The sequence below is a fragment of the Pectinophora gossypiella genome, chromosome 15, assembly GCF_024362695.1.
Source record: "Pectinophora gossypiella chromosome 15, ilPecGoss1.1, whole genome shotgun sequence".
Taxonomy (NCBI): domain Eukaryota; kingdom Metazoa; phylum Arthropoda; class Insecta; order Lepidoptera; family Gelechiidae; genus Pectinophora; species Pectinophora gossypiella.
In genome coordinates this window covers 6,172,107-6,192,001 of record NC_065418.1, presented here as the reverse complement: position 1 = coordinate 6,192,001, position 19,895 = coordinate 6,172,107, and the positions used below count along the sequence as shown (strand labels likewise).

At 39.7% G+C, this 19,895-nt stretch overlaps 1 protein-coding gene across 2 annotated transcripts; it reads left to right on the top strand.

Moving 5' to 3' along the window:
• The first annotated feature begins 302 nt into the window (after nucleotides 1-302).
• LOC126373097 (ATP-binding cassette sub-family B member 10, mitochondrial) lies at nucleotides 303-19,857 on the top strand. Of its 2 annotated transcripts, none has more exons than XM_050019097.1 (10): nucleotides 303-415; nucleotides 8,026-8,232; nucleotides 8,944-9,146; nucleotides 9,447-9,581; nucleotides 10,747-10,893; nucleotides 11,587-11,818; nucleotides 13,431-13,708; nucleotides 14,870-14,953; nucleotides 15,730-15,897; nucleotides 18,486-19,857. In XM_050019097.1, exons 2-10 carry the CDS (start codon nucleotides 8,064-8,066, stop codon nucleotides 18,822-18,824), a joined length of 1,755 nt encoding a protein of 584 aa, XP_049875054.1. In that variant the 5' UTR covers nucleotides 303-415; nucleotides 8,026-8,063; the 3' UTR covers nucleotides 18,825-19,857. The 2 variants fall into 2 exon arrangements, with proteins under 2 accessions (XP_049875054.1, XP_049875053.1); XM_050019096.1 differs by lacking the exon at nucleotides 303-415 and adding an exon at nucleotides 704-1,153.
• Nucleotides 19,858-19,895: the final 38 nt, after the last annotated feature.

Here is a 19,895-nt window from a genome sequence, read left to right as displayed (position 1 = left end):
TGGTGAGTTCTTTCACGTTGCGTTCTATTTGACTCTGTTTGGCTAAGTAGTGTATACCATCCCAAGTCGATTTCGCACGTCTCCACTTCTCTACTCTCCGCATCTCTTCTCTCCGGTTCTCTACTCTCCGCTTCTCAACTCTCCGCTTCTCTACTCTCCGCTTCTCAACTCTCCGCTTCTCAACTCTCCGCTTCTCTACTCTTCGGTTCTCTCCTCTTTGATGGAAACCCACTCTTAAACACAATTACTGCCTCTTTATTCCATATGATTTGTCCAACAGTTCTACATGTCTCCTTCACTGGCGTTGATCGGACTGTGCGTCGTACCCCCGGTATCAGTTCTAGCTGTGTTGTATGGACGATTTGTACGCGGCATAACAAGGCAATTGCAAGACAGCTTGGCTGAAAGTAGTGAGGTACGTGTATCTTAAGAATTAAGTACACAATATCCATATCAATTGATACCACGCCAAGCTCTGAGTCCATCGACATTCGTCATCCGCCTGAGTCACCTGTTCTGCTTGCCTACAACATAGAAATAATAAGTACTAAATTCCATAGCTTTCATTGTCTTACAGAGGCTTGTATTGCCAAATCCATGAACTTTTATGGCGTGCCTAATTTTGTAAGCAGCCTTATTCAAATTTTTGGCCTGGCAACGTAAAAGTTTTGACAGGTTTTGACACACTGTTGGTTTTTGACATTTAAGATTTTTGACAGACATAATAGTAAAATCAGATGACAGTGTTAATATTTTCATTTTTTGTGTAAAAAGTTATAAATTTTACAAACAATGTTGCAAAAATTACTTCAGGTCAGATTTGACGCAAAAATATCTAGCAGGCATTCAAAATTATTCTTTAGCATTCCAATTCAAAGTCAGTCATGTCAATGTGTAAGGTTATATTCGAATCAAAGAGTGCTATCTTCGTTGTACAATTACGAAAGAGCTGTGTACTCGAGGAATGGGATATCCTGTATGAAAGCCAGATATTACAGTAGTCAAGTAGATACGCAGAAAAGTGACGTAGATATTGAAGCTATTAAGGATAAGGCGGCTCTGGATGCGACTAAGAAAATTAATGTCAAATTAAAGAGTTCAGAGTTGAAAAGGTTGTTTAGTTTAGCTGCTCCTGAGAAATGGAAACTTACTGGTAAGAGAAAAGAGATAGAGATAAGACTATCTAATATTCCATGCAAGTCAGAGTGTTAGGTTTTCTGTAATTTTGTGCGAATTTGTGTTGCCTTCATATGGCAACACTAGGAGAAAGGGTATAAAAAGGCGTGTTTGTCTTTCATTGGGGTTCTTTTGATTCGAACACGCATCGAAGGCAGACGTACCATTTTGAACACGTGTACACTTGTGTTTGAGCACGCGTGCGTTTTGGAAATTTAGAGTAAGTAACCAATATACTTATTATTTATTATTCCAATGGTTGTTTTATTTATAGAGCATGTACCTGAGGCAGCTTTATGTATATCCAGGTATCCGTATGTTAGTTAATGATCATGTTACCGTGGTCTTACTACATTTCAGAAGTGGGATCGTATCCATATGTGTTAATCAGGATACACCGTTTTTGAGATATTTTACTTTGGAAATATATCTGTATAAATATATACATATATATATATTCATCACATTCCAAAATATTATAGGGTTATCTGAAGAATATTTACATGTTCCAATGTTTTCGAGTTCCAGATTATGCCTCTTGAAGACGAGATCGTTCCACGAAGACGACAGACGAGCCGAGCCGAGCCGAGCCGAGCCGAGACGAGCCGAGACGAGCCGAGACGAGCCGAGACGAGCCGAGCCGAGCCGAGACGAGCCGAGACGAGCCGAGATGAGCCGAGACGAGCCGAGACGAGCCGAGCCGAGCCGAGACGAGCCGAGACGAGCCGAAACGAGCCGAGACGAGCCGAGCCGAGCCGAGCCGATACAAGCCGGGAGCGCAGCCGAGCCGAGCCGAGCCGAGCCGAGACGAGCCGAGACGAGCCGAGACGAGCCGAGCCGAGCCGAGACGAGCCGAGACGAGCCGAGATGAGCCGAGACGAGCCGAGACGAGCCGAGCCGAGCCGAGACGAGCCGAAACGAGCCGAGACGAGCCGAGCCGAGCCGAGCCGAGCTGAGCCGAGCCGATACAAGCCGGGAGCGCAGCCGAGCCGAGCCGATACAAGCCGGGAGCGCAGCCGAGCCGAGCTGATACAAGCCGGGAGCGCAGCCGGAGAGAGAGCCGGGAGTGCAGCCGGAGAGAGACGTCGCTTCACGCGTCGGCACAACGAGCGACACAGCCAACGACGTCGCGGCGAAGGGCAGGAGGTGCGACGTTCGTCGGCAGCTAAGGGAATAGAAAGGTCAGATAGCCCTACATTTTCATCTAAAGATGTTCTTAATATTGTTGAATCATTAGTTAACTTAAGATCTTAACCTAATCCGACAGCAGTCGCCACATCACATCCTTCCAGTAGTATTATGAACCATGTTACCCGAATTTGGACCCTCATCGAAAAGTCAAAAGATTGATACTTGGTTAAAGAAAGTTAATGAGTGTGCCACTGTTTACGGATGGGATGAGAACAACCGTTATCCACTTCGCAATGCAGAAACTGCAGGAGTTGGCCAAAGTTTGGTATGAAAGCTTCAATTCTATTTTGTACAGCTGGGCAGAATGGCAGCAAAAGTGGTTAGACGCATTTCCTTTTGAACATGATTATGGCCAATCCCTGGAGGATACGCTTAGGCGAAAGAGTAGGTTTGGTGAACCGCTAGAGGTTTATTATTATGAAGAATTAGCCATCGTGAACCGGTGTGACATCGAAGGGAAACGAGTTTCAGTGGACCGCTTTCATTTTAATAAAGCAAAGTAGTCGACTGAATCCACAGCGGGAAGTAATAATGACAATAGGGATAAATCAGTTAAGATTTAAAAAAAAAAAAAAAAATTCAAGTTACGAATTATTTTGTTTTAACTGTATAGAAAAAGGTTACCCGTATCTTAAATGCCCCAAACCTCTGGTCCAATGTCCAGGATGTCGTAGGTTCGGTCATAAAATGGAAACTTGCAGAGTCCCTTTTTGAAAACCGTGATAATCTAGGTAACATTCCTAAAACCATGCGCATACTTACCTCTAAGTCAAACTTAAAATATTTCAAGACAGTTAGGGTAAATGACACCTCTAGGATATCGTTTATAGATTTCGGTAGCGAAGTTTCGCTCATAAAACAAACAACGACACTGATTTTGGGGTAGACTTGTGATCAATCCCCGACTCCACTAAAAGTTTTGGTAGTGATTTTATTTTGTCCATGGGCAGGACACAGGTTAATTTATGCATCGACGGTGTTAGTGCGGATGTTTTGTGTCACGTGGTTGACAGTAATCTGCTCAATTGTCCGATATTAGTAGGACAGTCCTTCACCGAACAGAATCAGGTGCTGGTATTCAAGAATGCCAACGAATTGAGGTTTTATTATGATGATGAATTCCCTTTTGCTAACGGTGGTAGTGGTGATACTGCGAGTGTAAAGGTCGTCTCCGCTTCATGCGCAAGATTGAGTGGAGAGGCGATTATCAGAGCTCGTACTGATGTTGTGATTAATTGATATGTTAGGCTTAGCGGAAGAGTCGTGGGGAAGCCAAACCGAGAATTCATGATAGCCGGCGGGTTATACAAAGTAAAGGAAGGTCAGCTCTTTGTTCATATTACCCCATTGTCAGCTTTTGTTATATTGATGAAGGTGATATTATGGGTGGATGAAATAGAGTTCAGATTGTCAGTCATATTTGTACATCACCCACAGACCTCGTTGGCGAGCATTTAGGTATAGAGCCTAAAGATGTTAACTTTAGCAAAAACGCTTGAAGAGCCACATAAACGACGTCTATTTTAACATTTTGAACGAATACAAGCATTGCTTCGCGCAATCATTAGAGGAGTTGGGATGTACAAATATGACTGAAATGAAAATTGAATTGAATATTGAGCGTCCTGTGGTTTACCGGCCTTACATATTGTCGCACAAGGAACGACAACAAGTAAGAGAAATGGTTGGTGAGATGATGAATGCGGGGATTGTACGAGAAATTGTATCGGAATATGCGAGTCCAATTATGTTGGTTCGTAAGAAGGACGGTAAACAAAGGCTCTGTGTTGATTATAGGTTTCTGAATTCAATGACAGTTAAGATAAGGTACCTGATGGCAGTGATTGAAGACGAGATTGCTCGATTAGTGGGGCAGGCCTACTTTATAACTTTGGATCTGGCATCTGGATACTACCAGGTGCCTATTGCAGAAGAATCGAAACCCTTAACTCCCTTTATCACCCCAGACGACCAATATGAATTTAATCGTATGCCGTTTGGGTTGGCTAACGAACCAGCTGTATTTCAAAGGCTGATGAATAAGGTATTCTTTTTCCGCTAGGTTCTCAGAAGCTACTGCTTACATCGATGACGTATTAACTTACGAAAAGGATGTAGAAGAGTGTTTGGATAGGTAAGAAAGGGCTTTACAGTTGATAGAAAAGGCAAGCCTAACTCTGAATTTGGCAAAATGTAATTTCTTACAGCAGAATTATTAACTATTTGGGTTATGATATTAGCGCTGCTGGGGTGCGGCCGGCTGACAAAAAGACACAGTCAGTGTTTGATGTTCCTCGTCCCACCAGTCCACATTCCGTCCGACAATTTCTGGGACTAGTAGGATATTTTCGGAAAATTTATAAGGAATTACGCGTCTTTATCACATCCGTTGAATAAGTTGCTCAAGAAGGATGTGGAATGGTGTTGGACTGAGGAACAAGAAGCCGCATTTGTTGATCTCAAGAGTAGTCTGATAGATAGGCCAATCTTAGCCATTTACGACCCGACCGCCGAAACACAGTTGCACACTGACGCCAGTGAAGTGGGCGTCAGTGGAATATTGATGCAGCGACGTAATGGAAACGACACCTACCATCCCGTAGCGTACTATAGTCGCCAGACATCTCCAGAAGAGAAAAGGTTTATAAACTTGAGACTCTTGCTATAGTAAGTTCGCTCAAAAGTTTCGGGTGTATCTTCTGGGTCAGAATTTCAAAATCATGACTGATTGTAGTGCGTTGCGCTCCATGCTTTCCAAACGCGATTTGGTTAGATGTATTGCCCGCTGGTGGCTGTTTTTGCTTTTTGAATATCGTGCTGGCACGAAAATGACGCACGTGGACCTTCTATTTCGGAACCCAATTGAGGATCTTAGTTCAATGGAAATTGACGCTGGTCTTTACCCGACGGTTATGTCAATCAATGAGGGGGACAGGTTGTAGACTCTTCAATTAGGTGATAGTGAACTGGGTCGCATTCGGGAATTTCTTACCACTGATATTGATGCAGATGGGTTAAAGTACATAACAGAAAACTAATTCAAATGAGGGCCTATTCCACGTAAACGAAAAGTCGAGGTGCCTTTTCACACCCTGTACATCAATCACCTTGGACCTTTTTGTGCGATCAAAGAGAGGAAAACTCTTACCTATTGGTAGTCGTAGATGCCTTTACGAAATTTAAATTTATCAGGCCAGTCAGAAATACCAAAAACAGTTACAACAACGCGAGAATTAGAAGATATTTTCTATACGTTCAGAAACCCAGATCGAATTATTAGCGACCGCGGTACTTTCTTCACCTCGTACGTGTTCAAACGTTTTGCTCGGATAAAGGTATTAGACACGTGTTGAACGCAGTTGCAAGTCCTAGGTCCAATGGACAAGTAGAGCAGTGTAATCGCACGATGTTAGGGTCGTTAACTGCGCAAAATCTTAATTTTGACAAGAACGTCTGGGATGACAAGATAGGTAGAGTCCAATGGGGCATGAACAACACCCGTCGGAAGACAACGGGACGGACTGAGGTAATGTTTGGACTTCAGATGGATGCGGAAATTAATCCTATGTTGAACGAAATAGTATGCGAAACGCAAAATTATACTTTATTGTCAGTTCGGGAATCCCTTAAAGATGTAAAAATTGACGATTCAAAGTGTAACAATGTTACCTACTGAATAAACATATTTTTGAGTTTGAATTTGTTGGGATTGATGACTACTTCATTTAACAAATCGAATGTCACCCTGGATTCACGTTAATGATGATAAAGAAAGTAGTGATGAAGATGACTGATTGTGTCATTATTATATACAATCAAGAGAAAGTAAGTAGAGGTACTGTTTGTTGGATGAAACTGTAAGATGTGTATTTAGTAATAGCTTGAGAAGGAGGGCTCATAGCTATTTAGTTAAGGTGACTTTTAATTTTGTGAGGAGGGTTCAAAATTATTTTAATTATCGTATATAAGAAGGAAGGGTTTGTATACGATAGTTACAAGTGTGAGAAAGAAGGTTCACACTCAATTGCTTTGCAATAGTTCGTGAGAAAGAAGGGTTTGCGAACTATTGCCAACTTGAATAGCTTTATAATATTATGATTATTTTAATTATCGTATATAAGAAGGAAGGGTTTGTATACGATAGTTAGAAGTGTGAGAAAGAAAGGTTTGCGAACTATTGCCAACTTGAATAGCTTTGTAATATTATGATTATTTTAATTATCGTATATAAGAAGGAAAGGTTTGTATACGATAGTTACAAGTGTGAGAAAGAAGGTTCACACTCAATTGCTTTGCAATGGTTCGTGAGAAGGAAGGGTTTGCGAACTATTGACAACTTGAGTAGCTTTATATTATGATTATTTTAATTATCGTATATAAGAAGGAAGGTTTGTATACGATAATTACAAGTGTGAGAAAGAAGGTTCACACTCAATTGCTTTGCAATAGTTCGTGAGAAGGAAGGGTTTGCGAACTATTGACAACTTGAATAGCTTTATATTATGATTAGAAAGAAGAGCTGATGTTTCACCCCGTAAATGTGATTATATGTCGTTGTACTTTTAGATTTTAAGTGAAGCTTTGTAACTGTTCTCGATGAGTGTGGAATCACTTGGCCCGCCGAATGTTAGGTTTGAACATTAGACGTTTTGTCTACGTGCATGAGGACATGCACGACGTCAGGATGGTCGAATGTTAGGTTTTCTGTAATTTTGTGCGAATTTGTGTTGCCTTCATATGGCAACACTAGGAGAAAGGGTATAAAAAGGCGTGTTTGTCTTTCATTGGGGTTCTTTTGATTCGAACACGCATCGAAGGCAGACGTACCATTTTGAACACGTGTACACTTGTGTTTGAGCACGCGTGCGTTTTGGAAATTTAGAGTAAGTAACCAATATACTTATTATTTATTATTCCAATGGTTGTTTTATTTATAGAGCATGTACCTGAGGCAGCTTTATGTATATCCAGGTATCCGTATGTTAGTTAATGATCATGTTACCGTGGTCTTACTACAAGAGATCATCTGTATTCATTTGCTTTCAATGTAACTGTACAATAATTAAGTACAATACGATTGTTATTGTATAATACAATGTATCATATAATAGTCTATATGACAACATAGAGAAATAATCGAATTTTGATAAGCATTGATAGTACTTTACATTATCAATTCATTCTGATCATTATTTATAGTTTATGCTTATTGATCATAATAAACACTGATTGAATATATCAGCCTCTGCAGCTAGGTTTACGTATTGCGAAGGACCCGACATAATGTTTAGTGATATAATACAATATTAGACCAGTAGACATACAAAATTTATCTCTGTAAACAGCATACAAAATCTATGCAGGCTAGTGTTATTAAACTGATATAATTCTTATAAGATGACAATTGTATGTAGGTAACACAAGAGTACAATGCAAACACTGCACAAAAATCAAAAGAAACATTACATATTGACTTCCTTGTATACTGTCTAATATTCCTTGTATATTGTATACTGTATAATGTCTAATATAAAAATATAACATGACCTATACTTTATTGCACAAATAGAAAATATAAAACAAAAGAGAAATAGAAAGAGTGCAATAGGTGGCCTTATTGCTAAGTAGCAATCTCATAATAGAATCATAATGTTTCAGGTGCTATTGGCTTCCTTCTGGTTTCCTCTGGGGTGACTATGGCAGTGCCATTCTCTCTGGGGAAAGTGCTAGACATAATCTATAGTAGCACTGCTGATCTGGGTGCTGCACGAGAAAAACTTGACTCTCTCTGCTTGATGCTGTGTGGAGTATTCCTCATTGGAGGCCTATGCAACTTTGGGCGGGTTTACTTAATGTCTATATCAGGTAATATTATTAAAATTGTCTTAGAATAATATTTAATTTATGATCTCTAGATATATATTCATATTTTCTTTTTATCTTTGAGCAACTTTTCAGATATCCTTTCATAAGATAAGTGAAATATCCCTTGGCTTAAATCTTAACTTTTAATTGTTTCTTACGCGGCGGCGTCGCGTCGGCGCCAGTTAGTGGCTAATCGCACTAGACAGTCAGGCATTATGTATGATAAACTGTAATTTATCTCCAACACTTTTTCTACCCACCCTCCCCTTTGCCATTACATAAACAGTCTATAGATACATTCCCCATTGCTGGGCAATAATAGAAATTGCCGTTGCCATTAGTGATAGATCTTCTTCTCTTCTTCTTCTTCTTCTCGTGTGGGTTGTGAGGTGAATTACCAACCTTATCAATCCTGATGTCAGGGTTATTAGTAGACCATCTGACTTTCGGACAATCAAGTGATCAGTCTATAATCAATGTCTAATTATATTATTGTTTATATTGAAAGTTTCACGGCGCATTGGCGCTTCTGCAATAAATAATGTTCTAACCAAACTAGGGATCACAAAGTATTTTTCGTGGTATGTCCCCACCGGGTTTCGAACCCGGGACCTCCGGATCGTGAACTCAGTGCTCAACCACTGGACCACGGATGTCGTTAATCGATAAATAAGCAGAAAATACATTTTTTTTTTCGTAACTGCCCTCCAGGTCAAAGGATGACGCAAGCGTTACGTCGACAGGTATACCGCGCAATAATGCGCCAGGAGCCTGCGTGGTTCGGGAAGAACTCTACGGGTGAACTAGTGAATAGATTATCAGCTGATACACAACTAGTTGGGCGAAATCTGAGTCAGAACGTCAGCGACGGTCTACGATCGCTGGTCATGGTTGGGGCTGGAACGGGAATGATGGTGAGTTCTTTCACGTTGCGTTCTATTTGACTCTGTTTGGCTAAGTAGTGTATACCATCCCAAGTCGTACGTCAATTTCGCACGTCTCCACTTCTCAACTCTCCGCATCTCTTCTCTCCGGTTCTCTACTCTCCGCTTCTCAACTCTCCGCTTCTCAACTCTCCGCTTCTCTACTCTCCGCTTCTCAACTCTCCGCTTCTCAACTCTCCGCTTCTCTACTCTTCGGTTCTCTCCTCTTTGATGGAAACCCACTCTTAAACACAATTACTGCCTCTTTATTCCATATGATTTGTCCAACAGTTCTACATGTCTCCTTCACTGGCGTTGATCGGACTGTGCGTCGTACCCCCGGTATCAGTTCTAGCTGTGTTATATGGACGATTTGTACGCGGCATAACAAGGCAATTGCAAGACAGCTTGGCTGAAAGTAGTGAGGTACGTCTATCTTAAGAACAGACGCACTTTAGACGCGTTTTCGTACGAATTTAGCTCACGTAAAGAAGTAAAGCTTTAGTTTAATATCAGCTGTTTGACCAGTGCTTTGTCTAACGGATACGCGAAAGCGCCTATAAGTATAAGCCTGGCATGATCACCGAGGCTGTTTAAAGCCTCGTTAAAAAGTTAGAAAAACAAAACTCGCGTCTAGATGTAAGAGCACTGGTCTTATGACGACCAAGTCGCACCCAGCGTGCGCGCTCCTACAGTACTTGTATAATTTTGTTGTCGTGCGGACTGTGTACATGCTGAAAGGAATTCGTACGAAAACGCATTGAAAATGAGAACGTACTATAAACCTAGGTACTCTAAAAAGCAAAAGAAGTAGTTTCCAACTAGTCAAATCAGTTACTTTTTATTAAACGTCAAACCATGAAATTTGTATGAAAAAGCACACTGTGACGTCATAGAAAACGCGATAAAATGTCGAACAAATTGTTACGTTTTTCTTGATTACGATTAATAAATAAGTTTAGGAAAAGGATATGTTTTTCGTCAGTGTTAGATGAGTCTTTATTTAGTAAACAGACTTTCATAACTTATCTTTCACCTAGGATACTACCTAATTGCAGATATTATTGCTGCCGTAAAACTTAGGTAACCGTAACAAAAGCCGTTAAAAATCTTTAACGTCTCTCTATTGGTAAATGCATCGTAAACAGATAATCTTATCTTAGTTTTTATCAAATATTATTATCACACGTTGCCTGTTAGAATGGCTTTTGTACAATACAATGTAAACCAATTATTTTAAACCGATATTTCACTTGATAACCGGCCTTGGAGCCGTGGTAGCGCAATTGTTAGAACGCTTGCCTCTCGCTTTGAGGTCGCAGGTTCGAGCCCTGCACAGGCCTAAACCAGTGACTGTCGAATTTGTTTTCGAATTCATGTTTAGATTACAAATGCTTATCACGTGCTCAGCGGTGAAGGAGAACATCGTGAGGAAACCCACGTTCCCAAGAAATGTATGTTCTGTGGTACCTATGTGACCTAACCTGTATTGGGGTTCGCTTACCTAAGCCAATGATTTGACAGGTCTAGGATCAAAAAGATAGCATGGTGATATGATAAGCTGTTACTGACTGAATATTAACATTTCCAGTTAGCAGAAGAGAGGATTTCAAACATAAAGACTGTGAAAGCATTTAGCAAGGAGGAGCTTGAGTGCAGAATATATGCTAATAGAATCGAGAACCTTTTGAAATTGGCATACAAAGAGTCTTTAGCCGTCGGCAGTTTCTATGGTATGGTAAGTATTCATGTTACTTTTACTATTTTATAAAGATTAGGGGATCTGAAAAGGCTAAATTGAGCATTTTATCTTAAAAAGCATTAATTAATGCTTGTTGGCAACATCCAACTATATTTCTTTATTTTTTATGTAGAAAATGGCAATACTTTTTCTCTCTTCTTCTTCTACGATAGACTGCCACGTAACATGTAATTTTGTGTGCCTTTATTTGAAATTATAACGTGGTCAACCAAAAGTCGCCGTATTCTTTATCATCCTATACAAACTAGCCAGAGTACAACATCATCTGTTTGCGGAAATGCTGTTTGACATTGCGCACAAGCCGTATCGCCGTATGTAGAGCTGTCAGACTAAATAAAGTTAAGTTGCAATATGAAAGATTTGTTATTTACTGATAGTTAACGATATTTAGGGTAATAAATAAGATTTATTCATCAAATTGTTACATACTCACTTATAACAAAGTCAAATTAAAAACCTACACTAAAACACGTCAAAATACACAAATATATAAAAAAAACCATATCAGGCGTCAAAAAGCCATCCAGAAAGCGAGCCCCGCTCGAACGTACCCATTAAGCTTGCAGCGTTGCCTCTCTGGACCGCAAGTGAAATACGCTGCGCTAGGAAAAAACGGCTCGAGGATCTCCACCTCCAACCCTTATACGAAAGATTTGTTTCTTTTTTCAGACTGGCCTCGCGGGGAACACAATAATGATTCTAGTCTTGTACTATGGCGGCGGTATGGTGGCTACTGAACAGCTGACCGTTGGGAATCTTACGTCGTTCCTGTTGTACGCCGCGTACGTCGGCATAAGCATCGGCGGGCTCAGTAGTTTCTACACTGAGCTTAATAAGGGAATAGGTGCTGCCACGCGGCTGTGGGAGATTATTGATAGAACACCCACTATTCCTGTGGCCGGTTAGTACCTAGTTTGGCAATATTATAGGTAAGCGGAGTCTGTGAAAAAGGGGTAACGCTAGAGAGATATGCGGATGGGATTTGATACCCGCAGCTTGTTTTGGAAGCCTTTTGTCAATGTTTGTAACTAAGGAACACAGTGGTTTCTTCTATGCTGTTGGCTTAGCACCGTAAGCGCGCGACTCTTTCCCCTCGACATACGTCACCCATCACTCTCTCACAGTACTGCACAGAAAGAGACAGACGATCTCTGTCGCGGCTAGAAAGAGTCGCGTGCTTACGGTGCTAGGCCCGCTGGGAACGACCAAAACATAGAACGCGTTTAGTGATATGCTTATCTTCCCGGGCATGCTGGGAAATCCGACAGAGTGACCCCACCATACAGAACACAAGCTCACAACCATATTCCCAATGAGGAAATATCCAAGCTGTTCCTCAAAAAAAAAATAGTTCGCGTTGTAAGGATTTTCCTTCGTTTAACCTTCTAATTTCGTGTAAAACAGACATATGCATTTTGTATCTTTGTTTTTGGTTATAAATGATGATCCTTTTTATTACACCCAGGCACAATTACATCTTCCCCACATTATTATTTATTTTGATTAAATTATTCTGATCAAAATAAAGAGAAGCAATATAGGTAGCAACATAATTATATACATAATGTGATCCAAATATCAAGCAACAATTATTTTTATACATGCTTCTTTTTTTGAGTCAGAAGCCTTCAGGAGCCTTTTGCGGCTCAATAATAACCCTGACACCAGGGTTGATGAGGTTGGTCATCCACCTCACAACCCACTCGATAGATGAAGATACATGCTTCTGCCTATACGTTGTATTTTTGGATAATTATTTACCCGAGTAATGAAGAAATAGGTGATTGTCGTGTTAAATCTCGACACAGCGCCATCTATATTATTTTTAGGGGAACGTAGCCTGGAAAATCCCTCATTGAGCTGATCAGAGAAACATCCATCGCAAGATGTACAGTCATGAGCAATATAATGTACCCACTTTAGGACTCTGTCGCACTATCATATTTGACATTTAGTGAGACTTACAGTTCAAATTGTCAAAAAAGTTAATGTGACATGGTACCAAAGTGTATACATATTAATGCTCGTGACCGTACTGAGTACCTACGCTTTCTGTTAGACCAACACCACCACCGTTTCATTATATCTATCTTAGGATTTCGTATTAAAATTGGTTTTAAGGTCTTGTGATTACTTGTGGCTCTGTCCATCCCTTTACAGAATACGGGCGTGAGTTTCTGTATGTATAAACTATAATTGTTTAAACTTTGAAAGCTCTAAGAGGTAAAAAAAATAGTTTCCGAACATTCGTATTGACAAAGATTGACAGATTTATTTTATTTTATATTAGTTTATTTGGGAAACAAAATGGCCACATAGAGAAGCAAATATTGCAATTTGACATTTGCGCATATATAAAATTAAGTGCGCAATGCAAGCAAATGTCAAATAGCAATATTTCTTTCTTAGATGAATTGCTTGGATGTGGCCATTTTAACCCCTCAGTTGTGTTTCATAAAGTTTCCTTCATAAAAAAGTAAGTTTCCTGTCTTTAAATCCCGTTTACTTCACAGGCGGTCTTAGACCAAAAAACAGGCCAAATGGTGAAATTGTACTAGAAGACGTCCACTATACGTACCAAGGTGCTCCACTGATCAAAGGATTGAACCTACACCTGCTTCCTGGAAGGTCTCTCGCCCTAGTAGGGCGGTCAGGCTGTGGCAAGAGTACCGTAGCAGCTCTTATACTGAGACTATACAATCCTGTCAAAGGCAGAATATTATTGGATAATGTAGACATCAGAGATTTAGACCCCGTGTGGCTGAGGAGCCACATTGGTTATGTTAGTCAGGTATGTATGTGATATGTATTATAATTAATTTAAACTTCTCATCAAAAAGCTCGAACTCTTTTGAACTAACGTCTGTCGTAATTCTGTACGGCCACGAGTACTAATAACATACACTTTAAAACCACCTCAGATTTACTTCTTTGACGAATTGAACCGTAAGTCTCATTAAATGTCAAATATGATAGTGCGACAGGGTTCTAAAGTGGGTACGTACTCTTGAAGCAACATACTACGTTATTTCGTAATTCGAAATTCAGTAGCGGAGTCGTTTATATTTTGTAAGGATTACCATAAAAATATGAAATACGAGCAAAGTATTAGGAATAAAACATTATTTTAAAATATAGGTTTTATATTTCTGAAATAACAAGAGGCACGGTCCAAATTGTGCACATCCTTTTTATTCAGGAATCAAATATCGATTTCTTTACATCTCACACCTTAGCTCTACCACATCTCGGACATTATCCTACACGCGCATCTGTGCGTGTGACGTCTGACGCCCATACGATTGTAGACTAAAGTAAGTCCGAGGGGGTGAGGTAAACCTAGCTCAGCCGCTGGTGGGGAGCGGAGAATTGCCATTCTATACGTAGTATTGCTTACTCTATGCTTACATACAAGTCGATGTTGAACTCTGAGCCTGTAGAATAAGATCAAAGTCCACTGCAAATTGCTCCATCACCAGTTGTTATACTATTAAAAGTGATTATTTATGCAACTAGTCTCCTTCATTGATAGTAATTATAGTTATATAACAACTTGTTTGTGCTGTTCATTCATCTAATAATGAAATGAGCATATTGCGACCTTGTCAATTTAAATAGATATAAAATATGTATAATCCACGCATAAGATCTCAAAACTTCTTCTGTCGTGTGAGTTGTGGGGTCTATAACCAGGGTTATAACCAGGTTATTTTGATAATTATGTAGATAGTCAGGGTTATTTTATAATTGAGCCGTCAGAGGTCCTGACATGGCTTATGCAACGACTAACAATTACATAAAGTGGCTTCAAAGCAATGAATCTTCTTACTTCTCGGACAAAAATTATCAAACATTATAATTCATTCAGAAATATAAGCCCGCCAGGGGTGAAAACCTGCTACTTTCGCTATTTTCAGGACTACGTCTTTTTTATACACAATATTACTTACAGGAACCGGTGCTTTTCAGCGGAAGTATCAAGGAAAATATTTTATATGGTGCTTTAGAGGATAAAGATTATATGGATAGTGATGAGGTGAGTTGTTATAAATAAATGTAAACATTCTTCAGAACAAATATCGAGAATATTATCTTGCCATGCACGCATGCAGCCTCCGTGGTCTAGTGGTTAGAGCGTTAGGCTCACGATCTGGAGGTCCGGGTTCGATTCCCGATGGGGACATTGTCGAAATCACTTTGTGAGACTGCCCTTTGTTTGGTAAGGACTTTTCAGGCTTGAATCACCCGATTGTCCGAAAAAGTAAGATGATTCCGTGCTTCGAAGGGCACGTTAAGCTGTTGGTCCCGGCTATTAGCCGTAAAAACACCTCCACCAACCCGCATTGGAGCAACGTGGTGGAGTATGCTCCATATTCCTTCCGGTTGATTGAGGGCCTGTGCCCAGCAGTGGGGCGTGTATAGGTTGTTTGTGTTATGCACACATGCATCGAGCCATGGTAGCCCAGTTAGTAGAACGTTTGCCTCTCACTTTGAGGTCGCAGGTTCCCAGCACAGGCCTAAACCAATGATTGTCGAATTTGTTTTCGAATTCATGTTTGGATTATATAATTATCACGTGCTTCAGCGGGTGAGGAAACCCACATTCCCGAGAAATGCATTTTAGGAGGTATGTGACCTAACCTGTATTGGGCTGGTTTTCCCTTCGCGGGTTGGAAGATCAGACAGGCAGTCGTTTCTGTATAAACCGGACCTGTCAAATCTTAAGGTTAGGTAAGCGGACCCTGTGAAAAACGGGATAATGCTATACTTATCATGTGACATGCAAAAAATAAATAAATACTTTGTTCACAGGTAAAGTCAGATAAGGGCGAAGCAGACTGGCTGGCGGCGGCTCGGACGGCACATCTCCACGAGATTGTGCGAGACGGCAGTGGCTGGGAGCGGCAGGTGGGCGCCAGAGGAGAGCAGCTCAGCGGCGGACAGAAGCAACGTGTAGCCATCGCACGTGCTATTGTCAAGGCATGTCATACACTATACTTTAAATAGCCCAATATATGGTCTTTGTAGGTTATAATTTGTAGTATATCGTAGAAATTTACTAAGGGAGTTTCGTCATGATAGTCATGACGCTCCTCGAACAGCCGTCAGCAGTAGTCGTCGAACAGCCTCCGTGGTCTAGTGGTAAGAGCGTTAGGCTCACGATCTGGAGGTCCGGGTTCGATTCCCGATGGGGACATTGTCGAAATCACTTTGTGAGACTGTCCTTTGTTTGGTAAGGACTTTTCAGGCTTGAATCACCTGATTGTCCGAAAAAGTAAGTTGATTCCGTGCTTCGGAGGGCACGTTAAGCCGTTGGTCCCGGCTATTAGCCGTAAAAACACCTCCACCAACCCGCAGTGGAGCAGCGTGGTGGAGTATGCTCCATACCCTCTCCGGTTGATTGAGAGGAGGCCTGTGCCCAGCAGTGGGACGTATATAGGCTGTTTATGTAGTCATGACGCTACGCAGTGAGGGACTTTCCAATCGGCGTTCCTCAAAAACACGATAGATGGCGTTGTTAAGTTTAACAGACATAATGCATCTTTTATCATTAAGTGACATATTAGCCCTAGTTTGGGAACGTCAAATGTTTGTACCTACTTTACTTAACCTACTTTACTTAATTCTTGATTTTTATGATTGTAAAAGGGTAAATAACTTAGCCACTATTAGATGGAGACTTGTAATTAGCCTTTAGTTATTGTCTGGTTATTATTTTAGAAAATGTATATGGCCGTAAGTCTTTCTCAAAATAAATAAATAAATATTAAAAAAAAAATTGTGGGTATAAATGATGACCCTTTTTATTACATCAAGGTACAATTACAACTTCCACCCATTATTATTGTGATCAAAATAAAGAGAAGTAATATAGATAGCAACATTAATCTATAAATAATGTGATCCAAATATCAAGCAACAATTAGTTTTATATATGCTTCTGCCGTTACATTACATTTTTGAATAATATGTACCTGAGAAAATAGGTTATTATCACGTTAAAAGTGAACAACGCCATCTATCGTGTGTTTGGGGCACGTCTATTGGAAACTTCCTCATTCATGCGATTATCGAACAAATGACGATTTGAGCACAGAGTAAGTGGCTGACAGGCCTCCTCCCTTCTCTATGTTTAAATTTGTTGACATTGCGCATTGGGCTGGTTTTCCCTTCCCGGGTTGGTAGGTCAGACAGGCAGTCGCTTCTGTAAAAAACCGGACCTGTCAAATCTTCAGGTTAGGTAAGCGGACCATGTGAAAAACGGGATAATGCTAGGGAGATGATGATGATGATGCTGACATTGCACATTTACTTTTTTTTGTTTTGGTTTTCCCCGAAGGGTAAGGCAAAGGAAACTATGCCCATACAGCCATGTCTTAAGTATTTTTTTTGATGATTGATGAAATGATGAAAGATGATGATGATGAAACCTAAGCCCCCACCCTCGGAATAGACTCCTACTCCGAACCCCAAACGAATTAACTCAAAAGTCCGCATAAACTTTCGAGTTATGAAGCGGCTTCCTGTCACGAAGCGAAAATAGGTAGATACACTTTGTTTATTGAATACTCCGATATATAACACTCGCGAATGTCTTCCGACTAACTTAATGCGATCATTAACCACAAAACACCACTTCGTATTAATTATTTAGATTATTCAATGAAGAAAGCAACTGTCCCATTCCCGTCTCCCGCCAAAAAGCCCTATTGCACATTTACTTTTATATGTGCAAATGTTAAATTGCAATACCTATAGCTTTTTAGGTGAATTGCTTTGATGTGGCCTTTTTTAATTGACTTGGCCAAAGCGGTCAAAGTACTAATTGAAAGTCAACCTTTGCACTGACAGTCATCGAAATTCCAAAGTCCATGATCGTGAATACCGAATAATGCTAAGTGGTTGATAAATATGGTTATCTGAATTAGTAACTAAAATATCGCGATAAATGATTATAAATTGAATAGTCACAGCAATTGTACCTATTAGAAAGTACAGGACAATGAACATTATCGAAATTAATAAAGGAAAATTATGACTAAAGTTAGATAATACATTGACCTTAGTATCCGCTTATCGTCTCGGGCTCAATTTTTTTATACACTAAACTTTGTTAGTTACAAGAAAAAATATTGACGGTACAATGTCCGCAATCGTGATGGTTTGGTTGTTTTGACTGTAAATTGTATTGTAATAGTCCTTAAGGATACTTTTGAACCTCATGATTACCAAAGCGGTATATACGGCGAAAGTTGTTGGTAGGGCTGGCAGAGGACTTAGAAGGACGTACATTAACCAAATTGGAGATGTTCTTAGAAAAGCATTAGTATAATCTACTTTAAACGAGAGTGCATGTATGAAACTATTTACGAATGTGGAGGAAGCAAGAGAAGTTAGGATCGAAGCAAATTGAATACCAGTCTCTGCTTACACTGGAAGGAAATATGCATGAGTTTATGTATGTTTGTATACTTTTGAATGTTGTGGGTTGAATTTTAGCAAAGCAAATAGTATTTTCTTACTTATTTGTTAAGGTTGAGATTTTAATACATGATAATTTGTTACAGAACCCGAAAATCCTCATATTAGATGAAGCTACCTCAGCATTAGACTCTTACTCCGAATTCCTAGTCGATAAGGCATTGAAAGAGATCAGCAGGGACCGAACGGTCCTTACTATAGCCCACAGGTTGAGTACAATACAAGCCGCGGATGAAGTAGCAGTGTTAGAAAATGGAGTGATAGTCGAACAGGGACCATATGCGGACCTCATGATGAGAGACGGATTCTTCAAAGAACTCATCACGCATCAATCGTTCAACGCTAAAGCGAGAGCGCAAACGGAAGCAGAGGAAAGTACGACAGAGATAAACATATTTACACCAGAGCCGAACGCAAAAGTGTAATTCTAAGTAACGAGTACGCAACAAAAATTTCATAGTGCATATATTTTATGAACACTACAGATAAATGTATGTGAATGTCTCAGGGTACGCGACGATTGTGATGTGAGTTTTGTTGTGTGGTTTATCTGGAATTATAACTCCATGATACCGCGAAAATTTAACGATTCGGAACGTTTTTCGAAGGCCATTTTCGCGGCGTGTTGTGGGTCGGATTTATTTTTATTTTCTGTGCACAAATTGTTGAATTTTGAATGATATAAACACTGCCATTGTGGGAACGATGATAATTTGTTTGTTGTTGTTAATGACAGATAGAGTTTTTTAATTTATTTCCGGGTAGATCTAATTATTATGCTAGTAATTGTTATAGAGTGGTCTAAAAATAATTATGTTTTGTTTACTGTTTTAAAGTAAAATTATTAATTCGTTTATTCGATAAGGAAGCGTGGCGTTGGTTTATTTAGTTTGTTCTTGGTTTTTTTTTTCTATGACGACCTGCAACATTTGATAAATAATTTAACGATTAAGTTCAGGGAGCGCTTAATAGTTGTAATTTTGGTATGGTATACCACCAGATGAAATAAACAAAGCTGCTTTCTGGAAAGACTAAAAAAAATAATAAGTAGGCACTGACTACTGAGTAAAAACTAGTTAGTAATAACTTTATGCAGGTAGTTGTATAGTTCTAAAAGAGATAATTTCTGAGGACTAAAATAATAAGAACCAAGCCTAAAATTGTTATCTTATACAACGCACGCGTTCGAGGTATCGTAAAACCAAAAACGCAATTATTTATCGACTACGCTATTTACGTGTCTCTAAATATTTTTGTGATAGTTAGGTATTATAATTTTATAGTTTTTACGTAGATAAAAATTCCTTAACACACTACCTACATCATCGATGTCGATATATTTGTATATAAAGAGGTTAATTATTTATTTTGGTAAACGAAAGTTTACAACAGTTGTACATGACGGGTAATATATTTTTGACTTTATGAAATAAATAAAATGGTTGTTGTTATTTTAAATTGCCGTTTTCTTGTACTTTTGTAAAATATGATAATAA

Bases quoted from the DNA above. Each gene is read 5' to 3' on its own strand.
- LOC126373097 (XM_050019096.1), top strand. From the start codon at position 793: ATGTTGCAAAAATTACTTCAGGTCAGATTTGACGCAAAAATATCTAGC. The intron at 11,819-13,430 runs GTTAGTACCTAG...TTTACTTCACAG, and splicing joins ACCCACTATTCCTGTGGCCG to GCGGTCTTAGACCAAAAAAC. The intron at 14,954-15,729 runs GTGAGTTGTTAT...CTTTGTTCACAG, and splicing joins ATTATATGGATAGTGATGAG to GTAAAGTCAGATAAGGGCGA.